Genomic DNA, 23,285 nt, shown 5'->3' with positions numbered 1-23,285 from the left:
ACTCTTCATGATTTATCAGCAGTCCTGCCTAACTGGGGAAGTCTCAGCAGACCCATCAGTCTGACCTCAGTGCCTGGGAAGGTCATGGAACAAATCATGTTGAGTGCCATAACAACACCATTTACAGGACAATCAGGCAATCAGGCCCAATCAGCACAGGTTCAGGAAGGGCAGGTTCTACTTAATGAAGCTCATCTCCTTCTACAACAAGGTTACCAGCTTGATAGATTAGGGAAAGGCTGTGGATACTGTTCCCCACATACTCATGTTAAAAAATGGCTGCCCTAAGCCTAGACAGGCATACACTCTGCTGGATCAAACACTGTCTGGATGACTGGGCCCAGAAAGCGGTAGTGAATGCAGAATTAAATCCAGCTGTATTACCCTGGGCTCAGTGCTGGGGCCATTCCTGTTTAATATCTTTATCAATTACCTTGATGAAGAGATTGAGAACAATCTCAGCAAGTTTCCATATGACATGAAGTTAGGTGGGAGTGTTGATCTGCTTGAGGGTGGGAAGGCTCTTCAGAAGGACCTGGACAGGCTGGATCAATGTACTTAGGCCAAGCATATGGGCTTCTGCAAGGCCAGGTGCTGGGTCTTGCACTTGGGTCAGAACAACCTCATGCAATGCTAGTTTGGAGCAGAAGGGTCAGAAAACTGCTCAGCAGAAAGGGACCTGCAGGTTGATGGACAGCTGGCTGAGCATGAGCCAGCAGTGTGCACAGATGACAACGAAAGCCAACAGCGACCTGGCTGGCAGGACTAGGGAAGTGATCAGGTACTTGGCACTGGTGAGGCTGCACCCTATTTTGTTCAGTTTTGGGCACTGCAGTGTAAGAGAGATATTGAGGTGCTGGAACAGGTTCAGAGAAGGGCAACAAAGCTGGTGAGGGGTCTTGAGAGTCTTATGAGGAGTGGCTCAGGGATCTGGGGCTGTTTAGACCAAAGAAAAGGAGGCTGAGGGAAGAGTTTATTGCCTTCTATAACTACCTCAAAGTAGAGAGGTGAGTGTTGCTCTCTTCTCACAAGTCACAAATGATAGGACAAGAGGAAATGGCATCAAGTCATGCCAGGAGAGGTCTGGGTTACACATCAAGAACATTTTCAATACTAAAAGGGTTATCAAAGACTGGATGTATTTAAAAGCCATTCAGGTATGGTGCTCAAGGATATGGAGTAGTAGTGGCCCTGGCAGAGTTAGATAATGGTTGGACTTGATGATCTTAAAGGTCTTTTCCAATCACAGTGATTCTGTGTGGTTCTGTGATTACTGCGAGCAACTAAAGATGCTATTGATTATCAGTGCCACATTCCAGGCTTCCACTAGAACCCACAGACACAGAAATTATTTTTCACTCTTTGGATCTTTTCCACGACTGAAGAGCCATTGAGTACACACTTTCTATAGAAAATACTCATTTGGCCCTAAAAAAGAAGTCTGTTTCATTTGTTGGGGCTTTTTGTGCTCTGTTTTGGAATTGGGTTTTTCTTTTTATACAATGAAATAAAATAATGTGAAAAGTTACAATTTGTGCAACAGGAAAAACAACTGCTATTCTCTATGGATTAGCACTAAAGCAATATAGAAACATAAATGGGGAGCAGAAAGTCTACTCCATGAGATACAGAAGGTGTATGATAATTTTCTCCTTATTTATCTTTCATTTCACTGCATCCTCCTTCTTAGTAAGTTTTTCTACTCAATACATTTTTCAGTTGTTCTTCTAGAGTCGTCTTTCTTACAAACTGTCACCAATATATTTTTTTGGGTAGGTCCAACTACTACTCACTGTAACAAAAGGAATGTCTCCTCCTCATCTTGTCAGTACTACTACAAATCATTCTTTAACTATTAATGTGTTTCTATAGAGAAGTCATAATTTACTGTATAAAACAGCTTTTCTGATCTCAAAATGCATGTATTAAACAAACCAACCATGTCAAAAAATTGGAAAAAATATTAAGCCACTTTTTTAAAAAAAGAGAGTCTCTTAAAAGAAACTGTAGACACTTCCTCTCAAAGCGACATTGATCAGCAAAGGAAGTTATACCAACAATGTGCCAATATAAAAAGACTTTACCAACCACTACAGAAAGGAGTAAATGCAATACCTTCTGTCCCCACTGCCATACAGCAGTTCACTGGCAGAAGCACGTAGGTTGCATCTGCATAAAGCAGTGCTCAGTGCTGTCAGTCAGTTCACACACATTGCTAATATTGCACTAATTGCGCACTTGCTAATATTTCCACTGTCTAGATGTTCCACAGAAATACCCTCTTTTTCAAGGACAGTATGATAAAATTGGCAAATGCTAGAATTACTACTACCGGAATTAAATTCAGTTACTTTATATAGTAATAGGATGTAAAAACCCACTGGAGTAGCAGTGCTACTTCTGTACTTAATGATTACTGAATTAACGTCATGAAATCAAATGCTGAACATTATATAGGTGATTAAAAATTATGTACTGTAATACCACATTCAGAAGGACATTATCCCTTTTCCCTTAAACTCTGAAATGCAGCAATTCTATTTACCATGGAAATTTACATTTTTATAAATTTTACTAGCTAAAAAAGCATCAAAAAGTATTAAAATACCATAGGTGAAGAACAAGCAAGCTAGTCACTGATAACAACACTCATTTTAACTGAGAAAGACATCAGCTGAAGGACAATGTGCACCCTATCACAAAGCCAGAAATTGATGCAGCCTCAGTTTTAGCCCAAAACTGCAGTATCACCGCACAGTCAGTTGAGCAAGAATCCAGTAATCATTAGGAATTACAAGCTGCTATACAGGAAGAGAAGAATCATTCAGAATGCTACTGTCTAGTTTATGTTTTCATTTTACCCTTGTCTGCTCTGTAAGACACAGGTGATTGAACAACACAGTGTTTCAGTGACAAGAATTGGACAATATCTAAATACCACATCCCAGAGTCTATAGAGATCTATGAATTCATTCATTCTGATTAAAAAAAGTATTCTAAATCAAAAGACACTTATTAAGTATCTTGTTCACTTTACATTTCAAAGAGTTCCAAACCTTCCCACCTTTAGTTTTATAGTCGTGTAAAGTCCAATGGTTCTTCTCCTGATTTTACACAAAATAAAGGAGGAATAAAATGTAGTGAAACATTTCACTGCAAAAAAAAAAAAAGTTACAATCTTGGATGCAACCAAGGTGACTAATAGAGTCACCTAGCATCAATAAAGGACCTGTAATGATTTTTTAAAAGATGAGCTGCATACAATCCTGTGTATTAAGTCTGTAATTTACAGGCCAAGGGCAAAATTCTCCTCTTACATGCACGCCATCCATGGAGTCTATCACACTGCTTATTCTGCACTATCTGGAAACTCCTGTTTCCACCAGTGGTGTTTCTGACACTGGAAAAGCAGTATGACATGGAAGCCAGAGAAGGGCTAACAGTTTTGCTCTCAGTGCTGGATGAACTCTGCAGCACTGATCACCATGACACAACTATTCATCCTTCTAATTTAACAGAGATGATGTATGGTTATAATTGCTGCTTCTATGTACAAAATTATCTGCACGTGGTTGGTGGAAGAGATCTCACTTATTTTGTGATAATATTAATAAATCAAATGATATTAATTGTGCAAATTGCACACATTGAAATTCACTGTATTCTTTGAAATATCCAGAGAAAGTCTTACTGCTGCTTGCATTTGTTACCATTTTTCTGGTGTGTACACATCCAGTCTTGTGGCCACTTTTATAGCACAGACTATATTAAATAAACCAGCACAGACATCCTAGCTAGGTACCAGGCTGAATGCCACTATACAGAGCTTGATTCATCCCAAGTTGCAGTTTAAATATTTTTCTTTTCTCATTTTGTTTTCTTAAAAAGGTGCAGTGAAATTCCTAACTATGCAGACTCAGTGAGGGACACCGCCAAAGACAGCTGACTGCAGGACAGTTATTAGCTATGGGGCAGGACATCTCTCACAACATAAACACGTATTTCTTCCTCCAGCTTCATGATATTTTGAAACATGCACACCTCCTGGAATCAAACTCCAAACTAACAAACCGGCCTCACAACCATACAGTTCCACTGCAAGACTTCAGGTTGGGAGCCTTTAGAAAAGTCTGGAATTCTTCTGGCAACCTTTGGTGCATATTCCCAATACTGGCCTAACCTAGAACAAACTCTTACACTGTTTGAGTACATCATCCAGTCTTTCCCTCCCTTCTTCAGAGTTTGTCTGAGGTAATAGTCTCCACAGCTCTCAATCCTCCCCTCTCACTGCCTTTACGCTTTCTTTCAGTGGACAGGGTTACCAATTCACTTCTTTCTTCATTTGCTTTCTAATTGATTTTCGTGTTCTTCTCCACGACATTGGGGACCACCCATTCAAAGCCAGATTGGGACCTCCCCTAGATGAACAAAAAAAAATCACGCTACCCCTGTTCCTGTCACCCTTCGAATCAGAATTTACTCCTGTCTTCCTCATCTTAATTAACTATTGTGTTGTCAATTCCACCAACTTCTCCATGGCTTTGGGCTCCTATCTTGATCCCTTCCTGCTTTTCTTTTTTTTTTGGTTTTTTTTTTTTTGTTTTTTTACACAGGACAAACTCAATCCTTCCTGTACAAAACTTGAAAAGGCTGTGATTTTTGCCATATTTGGCTTGCTTTCCATTAGTTATATAGCAATATTTGCCTTAGCTATATTACAATTTTTCCTTTTTCCCCACCACATTTTAATACACTCTTTACCTGCTCACCTCTTCTAGTCTTCTCGCTTGGACTCAGAAATCTCCCCTCCTAGTTTCCCTTACCTTGTTTTTCACCCCTCCCTTGTTCTTTTCTACGACTTCTCACTTACCCCAACTTTTCCCACTATGAAAGCAGGCTTTGACTTAGCATTTTTAAAGAAAGGGGAAAAAAAAAAAAAGAAAAAGGAATCTCATCTGTCTCTCAAACTATTACCTGTATGTCATAGAATCATGGAACTGTTGAGGCTGGAAGAGACCTCTGAGATCACCAACTACTCACAATTACTATTGCTAAGTCATTGTCACTAAACCATGCCCTACGTACCACATCTACATATCTTTTAAATACCTCCAGAGATAGTGACTACAGCACTTCCCTGGGCAGCCTGTCCAATGTTTGACAACCCTTTTGGTGATGATTTTTTTTGCAATATCCAACTTGAACCTCCCCTGGCACAACTTGAGGACATCTCCTCTTGTTCCGTCATTTGTTGCATGTGAGAAGGGACCAACCCCCACGTTGCTCCAGCCTCCTTTCAGGCAGTTGTAGGGGACAATGAGGTCTCCCCTCAGCCTCATCTTCTGAAGATGAAACAACCCCAGTTCCCTAAGCCATTCCTCATAAGAGTTCTGCTCAAGGCTGTTCACCATCTTAATTACTCTTCTTTGGACATGCTCTGACCCCTCGATGTCCTCTTTTTGTAGTGAGGGGCCCAAAACTAACTTGAGGTGTGGCCTCACCACTACCAAGTAGTGGGGGATGATCACTTCCTTACTACTGCTGGTCACACTATTCCTGATACAAGCCAGGGCTCCATTCTTGGCCATCTGAGCACATTGCTGGCTCATATTCAGCTGTCAGTCAATACCCCCAGGTCTTCCTACGTCAGTCAGCTTCCTAGACACTCTTTCCCAAGCCTGTAGCATTGCAGGCCCCAGCACCTCACCTTCCTGAATCTCTTACTACTGGCCTCAGCCCATCCATGCAGCCTGTCCAGATGTCTCTGCAGAGCCTCCCTCCCCTTCAGCAGATCAACATGCCCACCCAACTTAGAAACTTACTCAGGGTGCACTTGATCCCCTCACCTAAATCATTGATAAAGATTCTAATGGAACTGGCCCAAATACTGAACCCAGGCGACAATGCTTGTAACTGGCCACCACCTGCCCACCAATTCCATTCACCACCATTCTTCAGGGCTGGATATTCAGACAGAATATGCCTGTCCAAGTTACAAGCAGACAGTTTGACCAGAAGGATGCTGGTAAACAACATACACAATCTTCCCCTCATGTACTAAGTAGGTCACCTTGTCATAGAAGGAGATCAGGTTGCTTAAGCAAGACTTGCCCTTCATAAACCCACACTGACTGGGCCAAATCATCTCCTTGTCCCACACATGATGCATGATGACAATCAAGATGATCTGCTCCTTGACTTTCCCTGGCACAAAAGTCAGGCTAACAGGTCTGTAGTTTCCTGGATCCTCCTTCCAGCCCTTTCTGTAGAAGGCTGTCACATTTAGAATCATAGAATCAGTCAGGATTGGAAGGGACCACAAGGATCATCTAGTTCCAAACCCCCTGCCATGGGCAGGGACACCTCACACTACATCAGGCTGGCCAGAGCCTCATCCAGCCTGGCCTTAAACACCTCCAGGGATGGGGGCTCAACCATGTCCCTAGACAACCCATTCCAGGCTCTCACCACTCTCATGGAAGAACTTCTTCCTCACTTCCAGCCTGAATCTCCCCACTTTCAGCTTTATTCCATTCCCCCTAGTCCTATCACTACCTGATAGCCTAAAAAGTCCCTCCCCAGCTTTCTTGTAGGCCCCCTTCAGATATTGAAAGGCCACAATAAGGTCATCTCAGAGCCTTCTCTTCTCCAGACTGAACAGCCCTAACTCTTTCAGCCTGTCCTCATAGCAGAGGTGCTCCAGCCCTCTGGTCATCCTGGTGGCCCTTCTCTGGACATATTCCAGCATGTCCATATCCCTCTTGTAATAGGGGCTCCAGAACTGGATGCAGTACTCCAGGTGGGGTCTCACCAGAGCGGAGTAGAGGGGGAGAATCACCTCCCTTGACCTGCTGACCACACTTCTCTTGATGCAGCCCAGGATCTGGTTGGCTTTCTGGGCTGCAAGTGCACATTGACAGCTCATGTTGAGCTTCTCGTCCACCAGCACCCCCAAGTCCCTCTCCTCAGGGCTGCTTTCCAGCCACTCACTGCCCAGCCTGGATTTGTGCTTGGGATTGCCTCGACCCAGATGCAGGACCCTGCACTTGGTCTTGTTGAACCTCATGAGGTTGGCTTGTGCCCACCTCTCCAGCCTGTCAAGGTCCCTCTGGATGCCATCCCTTCCCTCCAGCATGTCTGCTGCACCACACAGCTTGGTGTCATCAGCAAACTTGCTGAGGGTGCACTCAATGCCACTGTCCATGTCACCAACAAAGATGTTGAACAAGACTGGTCCCAGGACTGACCCCTGAGGGACTCCACTTGTCACTGGCCTCCACTGGGACATGGAGCCATTGACAGCCACTCTTTGGGTGTGGCCATCAAGCCAGTTCTATATCCATCTCGTGGTCCACCCATCAAACCCATGTGTCACCAGTTTGGAGACCAGGATGTGGTGCGGGACAGTGTCAAAGGCTTTGCTCAGGTCCAGGTAAAATGACATCAGTTGCTCGCCCCTCTATTCTATTAAGGTTGTGACTTTGTCATAGAAGGCCACCAGGTTTGTCAGGCAAGATTTGCCCTTGGTAAACCCATGCTGACTGTACCCAATCACCTCTTCACTATTCTTCTGTCTCAGTAGTGCCTCCAGGAGAATCTGCTCCATGATCTTACCAGGCACAGAGGTGAGACTGACTGGCCTGTAGTTCCCTGGTTCTTCCTTCTTCCCCTTTTTGAAAATGGGAGTAATGTTTCCCCTTTTCCAGTCAGTGGGGACTTCCCCAGACTGCCAGGACTTTTGGAATATAATAGAGAGTGGTTTAGCAACCTCATCTGCCAGTTCTCTCAGTACCCGTGGCTGTAACCTGTGAGATCCCATGAATACTTTCAGGTTCTTCAGGTGATCACGAACCTGATCTTCACTTATGATGGGCAGTTCTTCCTTCCGGTCCCTGCCATTATCTTCCACGACTCCAGGAGTGTGGCTGGAGCCCTTGCCAGTGAAGACTGAGATAAAGAAGTCATTGAGAACCTCAGCCTTTTCCAGGTCACTTGTGACCATTTCACCTGTTTCCTTTCTGAGGGGGCCCACACCTTCCCTAGTCTCCTTTTTACCATTAATGTATCTTTAACCTCCCTGGCTAGATTCAATTCAAACTGTGCTTTGTCTTTCCTAACCAGATCTCTTGCTGCTCGGGCAGCTTCCTTATACACCCCCCATTCCAGCTGTCCTTTCCTCCACTCCTTGTAGAGCTTCCTTTTAAGTGATAGTGTGTCCAGCAGCTCCTTGCTCATCCAGGCAGGCCTCCTAGCTGCTAAACTCCAGTCCACCAGGACCTCACCAGTTAGCCTACTGGATTACTGAAAAATGATGGAAAGTGGCTTGGCAAGCACTTCTGCCAGCTCCTTCAGCACCCCTTGGCGGATCCCATCTGGTCCCACAGACTTGTACGCACCTAAACAGTGTAGCAGGTTACTAACTGTTTCTCCTTGGAACATGGCAGCCTCATTCCATTTCCCTTTCCTGTCTTCCACCTCAGGGAGATGGCTACCCATGGAATAGCTCCTCTTGCTACTAGAGACTGAGACAAACAAGGTATTAAGTACGTCAGCCTTTTCCTGATCCTTTGTCACTATGTTTCCTCCTGTGTCCATTAAAGGACAGAGATTCTTCTTGGCTCTCCTTCTGCTGTTGATGTATTTATAGAAACATGTTTTATTATCTTTCACAGCAGTAGCCAAATTAAGTTCAAGCTGGGCTTTGACTCTTCTAATTTTCTCCCTACAGTGTCTCATCATATCTTTATAGTCCTCCTCAACAGCCTGCTTCCTCTTTCAAAGCCATAAACTCTCCTTTCATTCCTGAGCTCCAGCGAAAACTCTCTGTTCAGTCTCACAGGACTCCTTGCTCATTGGCCCATCTTTTGGGATACGGGGATGGCCTCTTCCTGGGCCTTTAGGATTTCCTTCTTAAAGAGTGTCCAGCCCTCCTTATCTCCTCCACCTTTCAGGACAGACTCCCAAGGGACTTTGTCAACCAGTCTCCTGAACAGGACTAAATCAGCTGTGTGGAAGTCCAAGATAGCTGTTCTGCTAAACATCCCCTCCTAACTTTGCTAAGAACTTAAAACTTTATCATTTGATGGTCACTATTCCCAAGACAGCCTCCAACTGTTACATTCCCTAAAAGTCCTTCCCTGTTAACAAGCAGCAGCTCCATGAAGGCACCTTCCCTAGTTGGCTCATCCACCAGCTGTTTCAGCAAGTTATCTCCCACACACTAGAGGAACCTCTAGGGCAGTTTCCTCTCTACAGTACTGTATTCCCAGCAGACATCTGTGAAGTTGAAATGCCCCACCAGAACAAGAGGCAGTGACTGTGAAAACTCACACAGCTGCTCACTGAGTATTTCCCCAGCCTTGTCATCCTGCTGTTACAGATTGCGATCAAAGTATCTGCCTTGTTGGCTTTCCCCTTGATTCTTACACATAAACACTCAAGTCTATCATCACTGTAGCCAAGTATTAGACATTCATACCCTTCCCTGACATAGACAGACATGCCACCACCTCTCTTTCCTTGCCTATCCTTTCTGAAAAGTTGGTATCCATCAACTTCAGTACTCCAGTTGTATGACGAATCCCACCACACTTCCATGATGGTTACTGTGTTGCAGTTGTCTCACTGCACAATGGCTTCCAGTTCCTCCTGCTTGCTACCTATGCTGTGTGCATTGGTATAGATCCACTTTACCTACATTATAGTCCCACCACCTTTTGAAGGGGAATTCACCCTAATTCACACTGAGCCATGAGCCCCCAGGATCTTTTTCCCTCTTCGAGACAGGCCTTCCCTAAGTGTCTTGTAAAGTAACCTGTGGTCAAAGTATTTTGTCACTGAGTTCACTGAACGAATAGCAAGAGGTTCACTTGGTCTTAATCTTGGGCTATCAGCCCTGTGGTTATGATCTCCCTGGTCTGCACCTAAGACCTTACTCAGTGTAGTCCTCACCCAATAGTTTAATTCTTACTGCCCTTACATATAATTCACCTTCTGTGCTGAGTTTTGCATGACCCATGGTTCACTCCTTTATCCAAACTGCCACACAACATACTTCTTTAGAAACAGATCCCTGGATTCCACACAGTCACTCTCAGGAAGAAGAAGACATAGTTTTCTCCACAAAGTAGTGGTCAAGGTGATGCTAGAATAAAGAAACTCCAACCACCTGTACTCCTGCCAAAGACAGAAAAATGCACACAAAGAACTACAAAACATTATTTTACAGAAAAGTGAATCTTCTGGCTTCAGGAATGATGCAAAATCATGCAAAATTCACTTATTTTACCAACTTTAATATTTTAGACCTATTTTACCTGATTAGCAATCTCTTTTAGTGAAATGAAACAACACAAATGTGTCAGAGCTGCAATCACATTTCAAAAGGTGAATCATAAACAACAAAGCCATGAAATATTTTTTTAAGTGACATATTTGGTTTTTAAAATGACTAAACTATGACTATACTGGACAAATAAACATTTCCAAATATCATAAAGTCCTGTTAAACAAAGCAGAAAACTGCTCTGAGTCATATTTTAGAAGATATTTATCTGACAGGCTGCACCATATGAAGAATGTGTAAGCATACACTGAATGTAAGTGAACCCCTCAATTTGTGTCATCAGTTCAGGCTACAACCTGTGATCATTACTTACCACTAGATACATGCCATTTTCTCACTGGCCGCAGCAAAATACTTTTTACTGTACCTTTCTGTTTTTCACACAAAGTAGCCAATGTAGTTAGGTACACTGGTTGCAGCTAAGCTATCTGAAATTTCTTTTTCTTAAACTCCCTCTTCTATAACATTTTTGTAGCTAAGACTCACTTAGGAGAATTGGTCCTGGTCTATATGTTGTCCAGAGCAGGTTCAGGAGTGATCTTATTAGTTTGGGATCTTTTCTGTTACCCATTATTAATTCCTGTCACGTTGTCTGTAAGCAGTATACCAGCAAAACAATGATATTTCATCCCCTAAGAACCTATTTAAGAACCACTCTAAGATTCCTCCCCCATCCAGAGCCCAATGTGTTACTGTGTCAAGGTTAATTGAGGGTGCTAAAGGCCAAGATTAAGTTTCACCTGTTCTCTGTGAGGATTTAGTTTTCCTAGATCCACATGGAAGCTGACACAGTTAACCACAGCTACTCCTGCCTGCAACACTTCTCTCCCCAAAGAAATGCTAACCCACACCAATCTGAATGAGTCCAGTTTCCATTTATGCTTGTTTTCTGGCAGGGTAGTATAAAAGGGCCATTGTGCGTAAAAAGAGTCATGCTTTACTACCCCCTTCCGCCTCTTTTTTGAGTGAAGGATGCCATCAGCATAGCAAAATCTTTAGATACCAATAATCCATTCTATGCAGGCCATTTCCTCCTCAGCTTTCCAAAATCTCCCCACTCAGCAAAGATACTACTTCAATTTTTGAGCACTAAGACAGCTCTTTGACTAGGTAACATTAAGAAACACTTAATTCTGAAGTTTTCACTGTAGCTGAGGTTCTCCTTTATTATCCTCCCTCAGAATGAATCTAACTAAACTAGTGACCAAGATGTCAAACTGAGAGAAAACATTTCAATTAAAGCATTTCCATTTTGCTCAATGTCCTGAGTGTATTTTCAAGAACGTAACAGAAGAGAAAGGTTATTAGCAGTTAGCTGAAACAGAATGAAATGGGAAAAGATGCATATCTAACTAACTCCAAAGTAAACTTGGGAATTAGGACAGCTGGAAGAGGCACTGGGAAACTCTCAAAGCTCTATGCGTTGTACTTAAAAGATTTAAAGTACAAGTAATAAAGGATAGTAATTAATTTACTGTGCACAAAGTACAGGATATCAGTGGATATCATTGTTCCAAACACTCTTTTTGTACAGGTAGTGGTCAGTGAGAACAGCACTCAGCTGTAGGCTTTATATAATCAAAGTACCTGATAACAAAAAGCCATCCTGGCTGCTGGGAGCAAGTCAAAATTTGCAACTTACCATCACTGCAGTACCTCAGCACTTAAATGCTAAGTGATGTCATTGTGATTAACAGCCTATTGCTGCATGAATGTTTTTCAATGTACACAGATGGTTCACAACCAACCACATAAAGACAGCAAGCACATGGTAGGAATTATTCTCCCTTTGGCACCACAAGGCTATGACTGTCAGCTCAGAGCTTCAACAGGCAACACTAGCACTGCACTTAAATGCACAGAAGGAAGGGATAAAGAAGTCTCATCCTTTGCTCAGGAATATGAATTCCTCACTATTCCAATCTGGCACATTTAGCCTGAACATTACAACCAGACAGATGCTTCCATTTCCTGCAGGAACACACAGACTCTGACCTGACTTCAGAAACTGTGTGAATGCACCAAAGGGAAAAGTAGGGGTTCAAATTATCTGTCTCCATGTCCTCAGTGTAGAGAGCCTCCAACAGCCTGAGAACATAGGTGAACATAGGCTGCTTTGCCAAGGAGTCAAAGGAAGAATGTTTTCTCTGGTTCCTCTGTACTCATGCTAGATTATCTGGTGAACTGCACCCTAAATAAACTGTAAGAAATTCCAAACCTTGCTAAAATAAAGCCGTGTGTACTTCTTTTACACTTTTTTTCACCAAAGCAGCAGGATGCTTAAGAGGCAGAGAGAAAGAAATTTTCTCTTCCTTGCCAGTCCACCTGTGAACAGCAGGCATGGTGCAAGAACATCCATGTTGGTCGAATCAAATAAACATCTATCACTCTGCCTTTGGTAAGGGCCAAAACTATCTGCCTTAGGGAACATGTAAACATAAGGCAAGCACATAGTCACACTTACCCAGCATACCTTTGTAGCCAAAATATTTCATGTGCCTTCATGCTTAATACCTGTATCACTCATACTCACAGCCTCTGGGCAGAGAACAGGCCCTGTGCCATTCACCGGCAGCCACAGGGCACCCGGAGTTTACCGTCCAGTTGGCAGGGTGCATGACATCTGACGGCAGCAGAAGAGCCTGCATTAGTGTTTGCTTTCAGCATGGAGGGAGGGGCCGCTGCAAGGGCAGCTGCAACCATAAGCTTCAAGAATCATGAGAAACAGCTCCAATTTTAGCTGTGGCCATCACCTTCCATGCCTGAGCACTCTCTGAAGAAATAAATAGTTATTGCAACTCAATTCACTGATTTTAACAGTACTTCTCTTCAAGTCTGAATTACACACTATGTCTTCCAACCAGAACCAAAGTTAAAATTTGTCCTATTTTACAGAGCCACATGGGGCATATCTCCTTCCTGGGGCTGGGCCTGTTGAATGTGGAGGCACATGTAGGAACACAAGCACTTCTCGTAAGTATTACGAATGAACTTTTCCAGCTGTGAATGCATCCACATACTCTCTGCAAGGGAGCTGTGGCAGTGTGGAGATTGTGCCATGACCATAGGCTATCTTTTTCCCTCCTGTTACTCTATGAGAGTGATGCACTTAAAATCCAAAACATATCTGAGGGAAAATGTCTGAGTTCTCATTCTTTGCATTACAATACCATCAATGTTCAGAGCAGGGAATAAGGAAAAGTGGCTGATAGAGGGAGGAAGACCACAGTCAGACTGGCTGGACAAACAGTCAGGAAGAAGTAAAGCTTCATGACAAATACTTTGTCACCCATCAGGAACACATGAAGAACTTTTGAGAAATACTCCTTGCATGTTTGCATTATTCCATTTTGTGCTCCTGGACACTCAGCTACACTTTGATGGCTTTAATCTGTAACACTAATTATGAAACTGACCTAATGTAAATAATAGCTACTAAATAATTTGTCAATTTCACTTATTTATAGAAGTCCCTGTAAGACTGCTCCCACCCCGCTGCCATTTTTAAGAAGCTCAAAAAGATCAAACAGGGTAAACCAAAAAGATTCTAAACTCCACCTTATTTTTATTTTTTTTTAATCTCAAAGAATTAAGACTGATTTTGGTTTTGTTAGATCTGGTTTCTCATTTCTGTACTGGAAGCGCCATCACTTCTTTCTGGTTTCTGGGACTGGCAAAGTGAACAATACTAAGGGGGATAGAATAGGAAAAAAATATGAGAGACTACTATCATTTTCATATAGGATACAGAACAAGTGTTAGGAGAGAAAGGGCTTTGAGGGCAGCACAAAAAAACCTACTTCAAAACATGTAAGACCATTCCCATTTCACCTTATGACTCATTTATAAAAAAAAAAAAAAAGCATTATTTATAATCTATTATTCTGGTCCTTACACTGGATTATCATCCAGGCTGAGGGCTGAATATAGTCCTCATGATTTAAGTAAATAAAGGTTGATACAGTGGCCACTGTGAGGCAGAAAGGCACACTTACATCACACCAGTGAGGAAAAGCTGGGGAGGTACATTATCTCCAGGAAGAGGACAACTGAAAACACCTATGAGTCACTTGGATAAGGTATGTTCAGCTACCAATAAAGAAAATACCTTTTGGAAGTTACAGCTGCAGTGGTGGGGCTGCGTCAACAGCTAATATACAAAGCTGCTCCCAGATTTTAGATAACATGGGAGATTATAAACATGCATCAGGGTGGGTGTGTGAAAAAGAGGTATGAAAAGGACTCATTCATCAAAAAAAAAAAAAAATCTTATTTGAACTTTTGCCCAGAATTGCAATCATACCTGAAAGGATCTTTTATTTCACTCATTAAAGCAGCTTGGCTACCTCTTGTCTTAATTTTTCTTGATTCCTGTGAACCTGTGTAATCTCTCATTTCTTTCTAAGCAGCAACAGCATTACTACAACAACAGCTTTATAGCACTTCTTGTTCATTCTGAAAGAAGAAATGCCATGAACCAGGCAAAAAAAATCTACTCTTGGTATTTTTTTCTCCAAGTATTCAGATCCCAAAAGTGTAATGGCAGGAGACTGTACAAGCAAAACAAAGCCATCTTCAGATGCATTAAAGGAAGCTGATGATAAAAGGCTACTCCTATGTGTTTTTTTCAAAATCAGGCAACAAAGAACAAGTAGATCGCCTGATCTAGAGAAAGTTTAAAAATCATATTCAATCTTCAAGTAGGTTTTGTTTGCGGGACTTTTTTAGACACATACTTAAACTAAAGCCTTTCCTTTCTTGTGGTTTCGTCCATGCTACTTTAAAAGACGCAGCTCCACTGCAGCAAACAGAACAACAACAGCTGTGAGGAGAGCTATGACAGTGTTCTGTGCTAGCCAGCCTCTGAGCCCACAGTGAATCTTCCCGTTGTGCAAAACCAAATACTGAATACAGGAAAAAAAAAAACAAAAAAGAAGGGGAAAAAAGGTACTCCAGATATATTAAGATCTCAGCATCTGCTAACAGAATTGATATGCAGCTACCATGGCCAAGCATTTGAAAACAGAACTTTATGAAGCAGAGCAATAGTACTATCTACTATTTATGACAAACACAGGGTTTGCCCTAAGCTCAGGCAGGGAAAAATAATTAGTTTCAAACTTCAGAGTTGTTTACAGAAATCAATGTAACTTGATCAGAGAAAGAATCCTTCATCAGTCTTTGAAAGCTGAGGAACACAAATGGAAGGAAACACGCAAAGTCCAACACATGTTGTAAAAGGAGTGGAGCAAAGTCCTAAGCAGCATCTACTTGTAATCCCCAGTGGTGTTAGTCAACTGATATTCACATGCCTGAGTCAAAATTTCCCTGAAAAACGTTACTGCTGTGCTGCAAATAATAACTTTCAGTGTCACATTGTCTTCACAACTAAGCCAGTACTGAAAGGCAACACAGAACAGTTTAGAAAGTGTCTTTGTCCACGTTATCTTTATGTACCCATTTTAATATTTTGCTCTGCAGCGTGAGTCAGTGTGTCCAGTAACTGGACAAACAGCAATGGGCACAAGTGGAAATATAGGAAGTTGAATTTAAGGAGGAAAAATTATACACTGTAAGGGTGACAGAACATTGGCACACATTGACTTAGGCTGTGCAGTCTCTATCCTTAGAGATATCCAATCAGCAGTATGGGCCTCACCTCTACTAGGAACTATCCAAGTTTATACACATGTTCAGGAACTGCTTGGTTTTCAGCATCTAGTTTTGTAGCCTCATTTAGCCTCAACATTTCCTCAAACCATGGTTGCAATGAGGCACATATGTATTTTGTGGTGAATGACGTTTAAAGCACTAAAGAACTGGGGGCACTTAAAAATAAATACATAAATAACACAGGCTGGCTTTGCTATTCTTTGCTCTTATTTTTTTGCTTCCCATTCACTCATCATATCTGAAAGCTTCTTCAAATGCATCTTTGTGCCTGATTGCATTCTGATTACAGGCAAACACTTAATTATCATGACCCACCTTCTCTCCTACTTCCCATTACTCTCATTCTCCACTCTCTCTACATGAGAGAAAGCTAAAACCACAATTTGCCCTCACAAACTAACGCATTCTCAAACCAGTATGACCTGAATATGGGCAAAAGTTCACATGAAAGCAGGTAAGCATTTACCCTTTGCACATTAGAACTAAAACAGAAACTCCAGGCTCTGTAAACTAAAAACTTGTGAAGCAAATGTGGATATAGACTAAACATGGGGTTGGGCTTCTGAAGTTTATACCTTAAGACTGACTCTTTTCTTCAGTCATTTCCTTGATCTAGGAGCTGTGCTAATTCTGTGAACCTCAGTCCCTATTAGGCAACCATGATTTTCAACTCTCCTCATTTCTACTGCATCCATTATTACTTTTATTGCTCTTCAGTATCTTTCCATTTCATGTTTAAGCTGTTCTATAATCAGCATCTCCCTTGTACTCCGGTTCATCTTGCTTCATGCATTCCACATACATATATTATCCTTCATCCTATCACCTGCCAGTATACTTTTTCGGGGGGAGGAAGAATGGAATACAACAGGTACTTGTTTACATTTTCTTTCTACATATTTTTATTAGTAACTGACATAAGGTCTCAGATAGTTTTCCTGTGTTAATAATATCCATCAGTACAGCAGTCTGAATAATGAAAAGCTCTCAAAAAGTTAACGTCTCCTTTTCTGCCTTGATTGTTACAATTGAGTTTCAATTCTGTAAGCAAAGGAGATCATACTCAAATGCACTATGTCATCACCAAAAATCCTCCAGCCTCAGATTTGAGATGTTCTCCCAAATCCTTTGGTATACATGAGGCATGTTGCCCACTGGCTTGAGATCCTACTAGAGAATCTCTTTTTTACCTTGCACTTTAAGATCAGACATAGAAAAAAACAAAAGCAGCCATAAAGAGAACACTGAGACCTAGATAGCAGATTTTATATAAGCAATAAAAATGGAAAGCTGGAAATGCCTAATAGTATGTTCTGATAGGGTGACACAAACTCAAAACCATGCTTTAAGAAACACTCCTTTATTGGAACATTAAGAGAAGATGGCTTAAATACTTTAAGACCTTTGTAGAATTCTTTACACAAAACAACTTTCATGGTTTAGTTCATAAGAACTCTCACCCTTTGAAGTACTTACAGCAATTTACTTCTTCAGAGTAAGATACTTTGAAGCATTAATAATTTCATCTTTGAAATGCTCATGTGGTAAGTAAGTATTACTGGCCCCATTATACAAGTGATGCACCCAAGGTAGACAATATATATGATCTGTCTGTGACTACAGGGACTGGAATGTCAGTGTCAAACAATAAAATGAGCTTCCTTTTTGTGGTTCAGATGAGCAATATCATCATTGCCTTTACATGTCTACTTACTAAAAATACTGCCAATTTGATCACATTCATTTTTTCTACATTTTATCTTACGACACTGACTCACATGAATTAATCTCTCTTTCATATTCTGCTCATTGACTAAGTAATGAAATGTTCTAAAGACATTAAAAGATCAACGCCCACAGAACCAGTAGTTAGGTAGGTACAACACAGCAAAAAAATCAATTCTATAGGTACAAATGGCAAAATTCAGGTTTTCAGTGACTTGATGGAGGCCAAGCAGTTAAGGATGTTTTTAAGCTACAAAGTGGTCTTCTTAATTATCCGGCAAATAAGGCAAAATTGTCCAGGAAGCTTACTCACTGCAAGCTTATTGCAGACCAATTTGAATGTTAGATCCTATTTGTCAAACAGCAGGTCTTTGCTGAAGATGCAAAGCTTGTAATTTGTACTTGTTTTAGAATTAAATGCAGTAAAAGCTCAACTGCAATTCATTCTTCTTAGTCCATAAGAAACTCAATTGTTTAAGGAAGACATGATAATGCATGAGTTAATAATAGATAGACCAACTCTCTTTTTTCTTACAGCAGTTCTCAAAACCACTCACTTAGTGTCATCTGAACACTTCAGTCTCAAAATCTCAACTCTTCAGCCACCAATGTGAATGAAGCAGGGTTTATTTTGAAGCCCCTTGCAATCAGCCCCTCTCCCACAAAGACATGGAGCTAAGTATTAAAGCAGAGAATACAATGACTATTTGCTATACGTTTACAGAAAAAATACGACAGGTAAGACTTTTTCCTTCTGGTCCTATAGTTTTGTGTAAAAGAATACACAAAAGCTTCAATAAATGGTTTACAGAATGGTAAAGCCCTCCACACTTACCTGCATAACACTGTATTTAAAGTCATGTAAATATTATTACTTGGGTAAATAAGGGTTAGACTTTAAGTCATCATGGAGGCACTGTGTCAGAAAGACAATAGTGATTTGTAAGAATGCTTTTGTCATGCAGTTGTGCCACGTTTCACACCTAAACTAAATACTGTACAGTATCTGAAAAACATACTGCAATTGAAAATGTGTTTCAAGCCGCCCTCTCCTGTACCGTCTTTCAGGCCAAAGCTCGAAATACAACAAGAATTTACAAGCAAAAACAGTACACTGAGTGACACACAGAGAAAAAAATATTAGTGCTTGACTATCAATGTGCTCCTGTTGGAACAACCAATGCTTTTCATCAAAAAGTTTCAAAGGAAGTTCATGGCCTAGCACAGGAGTTACAGAAACCGTACAACAGAAAAAGCTATCAAGAACTAGGACAAAATATCCTGGTTTGACTTCAACAGACAAAATCTATGGGTGTGTTCATAGCCTTTAATCAGCTTGGTGAAAGAGCACAGCATCCTGACTGACAGTTCAAATTTTAAACTTACACTCAAAAATTATGACCAGGGTTTGAAGGAAAGGTAGTGTTTTTGGGGTGTTTGTCCTAAAAGGAACACTGTTCTCTTTCTTAAACCAACCCACACAATCTCAATACCTGATCAGAGAAAGACAGATTTCTGTAACCTGAACTACACAGACTTTATTTAAAGACTGTGAAAAGAGCAAAGCATTCATAGTCAGGACTTATATTTAGATATTGTGGATAGTTAAGAAAACACAACGGAGAAGCACTTTTCAAAATACAACTCTTAAGCCCACAGGCAGAAGAAGATAGCTGGAACTACCGAAGTATGAGGGCATTTCAGACTGTTTGATCCCTTACTTTTGCAATACTGCACACAGCTCACAGCACTGATCAAAACTTCATACAAACATATATAAAAACAAACAACCAAATCCTTCTCACCCCAAAGGGAATAAGGATGTTTCCTGCTATTTCTGACAATGGCTGTTTCAGGGAGAGCTGGGTTCTCTCTTCCTTCTGGTTTTGAAAAACTTACAGAACTTTCATTTGTTGCTATAATAATGCACTGTGATAACACTCTTGTCCATAACCATCCACTTCCAACTTCCTCAGCAAGTAAGGAGCACTAAGGATATTGCATTGTTGCTGGAACACAGATAACCTGTGCTAAAATTTACTATCGTTCAACTCAGCAAAAAGGTTTTCATCCTTTTAACTGAATTATGCTCTTTCGTTTTATCCAGTGATTCATCATCCATCAGTTTCCTCCATACTTCTATTCATGCTTAGTGGCATGCTGCTATGTTAACATTTGCAAACTATGCAACACACTGGTTGTGCTGCAACTAGTTGTTTATTTAAATTTACTTTTCAACATGAGAGGTAGGATCAAACAAGACTAGAATTACTCTTCAATAAATCTTTTCACGGAATTCACAAACCTTCCCTTGCTCTCTCTACTCCAGTTCCTCTGTTATTTTTATAGAATCACAGAATGCATCGGGTTGGAAGGGACCTCTCTAGAGATCATCTAGTCCAAACCCTATGCAGAAAGCAGGGCCATTCCCAACCAGATCAGGTTGCTCAGAGCCCATCAAGCCTGATCTTGAATCTCTCCAGCAATGAGGCCCCCAGCACCTTCCCGAGCAACCTGTTTCAGTGTTTCACCACCCTCATAGTAGTAAAGAGCTTCTTCCTAATATCAAGTCTAAATCTACCCTTCTTTAGTTTAAAATCATTGCCTCTTGTCCTAGGGCTACATACATTTACAAGTAGTCCCTCCCCAGCTTTCAGGTACTGGAAGGCCACAACAATGTCTGCCTAGAGCCTTCTCTTCTCCAGGCTGAACAACCCCAACTCTCCTATCCTGTCTTTGCAGGAGAGATGCTCCAGCCCTTGGATCACTTTTGTGACCCTTCTCTGGAACCCCTCCATCAGGTCCATGTCCTTCTTGTGCTGAGGGTCCCAAAGCTGGACAAGGTACTCCAGGTGAGGTCTCACCAGAGCAGGGCAGAAGGGAAGAATCACCTCACTCAAGCTGCTGGCCATGCTTCCTTGGATGAAGTCTAGGACATGATTTGCCTTCTGGGCTGCAAGTGCATATTGTTGGCTCATGTCTAGCTTTCCATCCAACTAGTCTGCATATTTTACTCCTTCTCACTTCCCTACTAAGATTGTGTATTGAATCACCAAGTACAATGCAATGTTTGTATGCTAAATTGAGACTAATTTTGCTGTCATTGAATCCAATGGGAAATGACTCCAGGAGTTCACAGGTAGCTGACTTTTATTTAGAATTTCCAAGAAGCACATTTTCTATTTATTGTACTGAATAATAATGACTGGAAAATATTTCTCTTCACCTTTGCATTTTTTATTCCACATGCTCAAATATGCCAGGTTGTTTATTTTCATTTATGAATTCTCTATATATACTTATGCTGCAGGCTTTTCAGAGAAGGCAGTATTTTATTATTAATCTGGATATTACATATCAATTTTTTTGTTCCAATCTCAGGTCTTTAAGTACTACTTTTATATACATTCAATAATAGTGATGAAAAATGGAGACAGCTTTTCTGGGACTCTGGGGTATGGACAGATCAGACTGTGAAGCTCAGTTGTGAATGCAAACTTTGAAGAAGTTTGAGGTCCACTTCAGAGACAACTTAAGGTCACTCCTTTCTAATGAAACATTTAAGAGTTGTATGTAGCTCTCTGTGATGTGTCACCACTACCATACATATGATGCCTCTGATCAGTTTCTGAAGGAGTGTATCTGAACTGTGAACTCGTTTTACTGATATTCCTAACCATCACTGATCAAATTTAAGGACTAAAATAAACACCATATATGAGGGTGTCCCTACAAAAATCTACATGCACAATTCTGCACCAAAAAATATTGAAGTGAAATTTACTGATCAGGAAAGAGAACTGTTTTTGTAAGAAAGGCTCTACCTGAAGATACTGAAAAACAACTGTCATGTAAGCAGCTTCCTGGAAGGTAACGTAACATGTTACTGCAGAAAATGCAACTTCTGATTTCTCCCTTGGGGCACAGTTTACCTCCTAGTTCCTCCAATAATGTAGTGTTGAAATATTTAATGCAAATTTTGAAAAACATAACTAGCATTCGGTTTTAAAGAGACATTTCTCATTGCTGCACTCATCTATCCTGCACCTACTTCACCAAAATGCAATTCAGAAAGCCTTAGATAAAAATACAATTTACACTGCTGTTCAGTCACAGAAAGTCTTTTCTAGTGTTTGGCAAAAGCTCTGCAGCTGTGTCCTGCTGGCTTTGTGTTGCTATTCAGGGTATTCCACAGTGACCACCCTCTCTTTTAATGCTACTCCAAAGAGCAGAGACTATGTCCTATCAGAAGGAGGTTGAGAGAAAATATTGCCATTCCAGCAAGCTAATCTACACCAACTACGTTTCTGCTCAGCTCAAATCCCATTTGTTCCAGGGACTGTCTTCTAAATAGAATACAGAAACACAAAATATACAGTAGATACCTCTGAAAAGAGCACTTGTCAAGAGCAAGTAAGAGTTACCAAAAATATACATCCAAGTGGTACTACGTCATGAGCATAGCTGAGAGGTAAGACATGTGGTTAACAGGAGATCCTTAAAAAAACTACTTACCACTCTTTTGTCAGATCCTCATCTAAAAGAAGCCCATCTTAAGAACAAAACTCACCTCCTTTAGCATACAGCAAAGGACATTTTAGACCCTCCAACAAAACAGCAAGTGGATTTTTTCCCCTTTTTTCTTTAATACCATTTCACTCATATTGCTAGGCACACACAGATGGCATCACTAAAATAATAGGGTAACAGAGTTGCTGCAGGTACCTCTGAGTTACACATACCTCCACCTGGCTATAAAATAAATAAATTAATAAACAGAAGGGCTGAGATTTCCTCCTTCCACAGGGACAAGATCACTTGTCATTCACTCCAGTTGCTATTTCCCAAGATACAAACAGAAGATCAAGAAAATATATCTGTCAGAAAGCAAATGCACCTTTGGCTCTTGCCATTGTTTCCCCTCAAATCTGTCACCGTAATATGACATTTTAATATGGACTAACATACCTCTTATATACAGCATATATTCTCACCAAATTCATGGAATCAAACTCCTATTAAAAGAAATTTCATTTCCTATCTTTTTTCTGCCTACACTGACTCAAGCAATGTTTTACACCAGGAAGTGTCCAGAGGGGCTCTGCAGCAGAAGGGAGAGAAATGGGATTTGTCCTGAGAAAAAAAAAAAAAGAGAAGTAGAATGGTTTGATCCAAAATTCTACACTTTACCTACATCTGCCTCTGCTCATACTTACCTGATGAATAAACAAAATACTAAATGTGATGCCAGTAAATTTAGCTGACTGCTCAGTGCAAAAGTCTACGGTAGGAGCTCATACAACCCACAACAATTACAGAAGGTATGAAACATGACCCTGCTTACCTTTCATCCCAAACTTAGAGTGTCTTCCGAATTTCAGAATAACGAGCATTATTACTAAGCCAGTGCACACCAGTGCTGCAATTCCCACCACAACATACACCTGAAAAAAGACATAAAGAGATCTGCTTGATTTGTTTTGATGAACTACTTTCACAGACATTCAGCACACATTTTGATTAACCCAGTTAGGTAAAAACA

The 23,285-nt window shown here is 41.0% G+C and overlaps 1 protein-coding gene across 2 annotated transcripts in view; it reads right to left on the bottom strand.

Annotated features, from left to right (window-relative positions):
* NTRK2 (neurotrophic receptor tyrosine kinase 2) overlaps positions 1-23,285 on the bottom strand; it is a 223,857-nt gene that overhangs the window by 141,261 nt on the left and 59,311 nt on the right. For both annotated transcript variants that reach the window (XM_054398237.1, XM_054398238.1), the window contains one exon: positions 23,088-23,187. In XM_054398237.1, the coding sequence (XP_054254212.1) occupies positions 23,088-23,187 (100 nt within the window). The remainder of the gene's footprint in view (positions 1-23,087; positions 23,188-23,285) is intronic.

This window comes from Indicator indicator, chromosome Z (assembly GCF_027791375.1).
Source record: "Indicator indicator isolate 239-I01 chromosome Z, UM_Iind_1.1, whole genome shotgun sequence".
Taxonomy (NCBI): domain Eukaryota; kingdom Metazoa; phylum Chordata; class Aves; order Piciformes; family Indicatoridae; genus Indicator; species Indicator indicator.
This window is presented reverse-complemented; position numbering and strand designations above follow the sequence as displayed.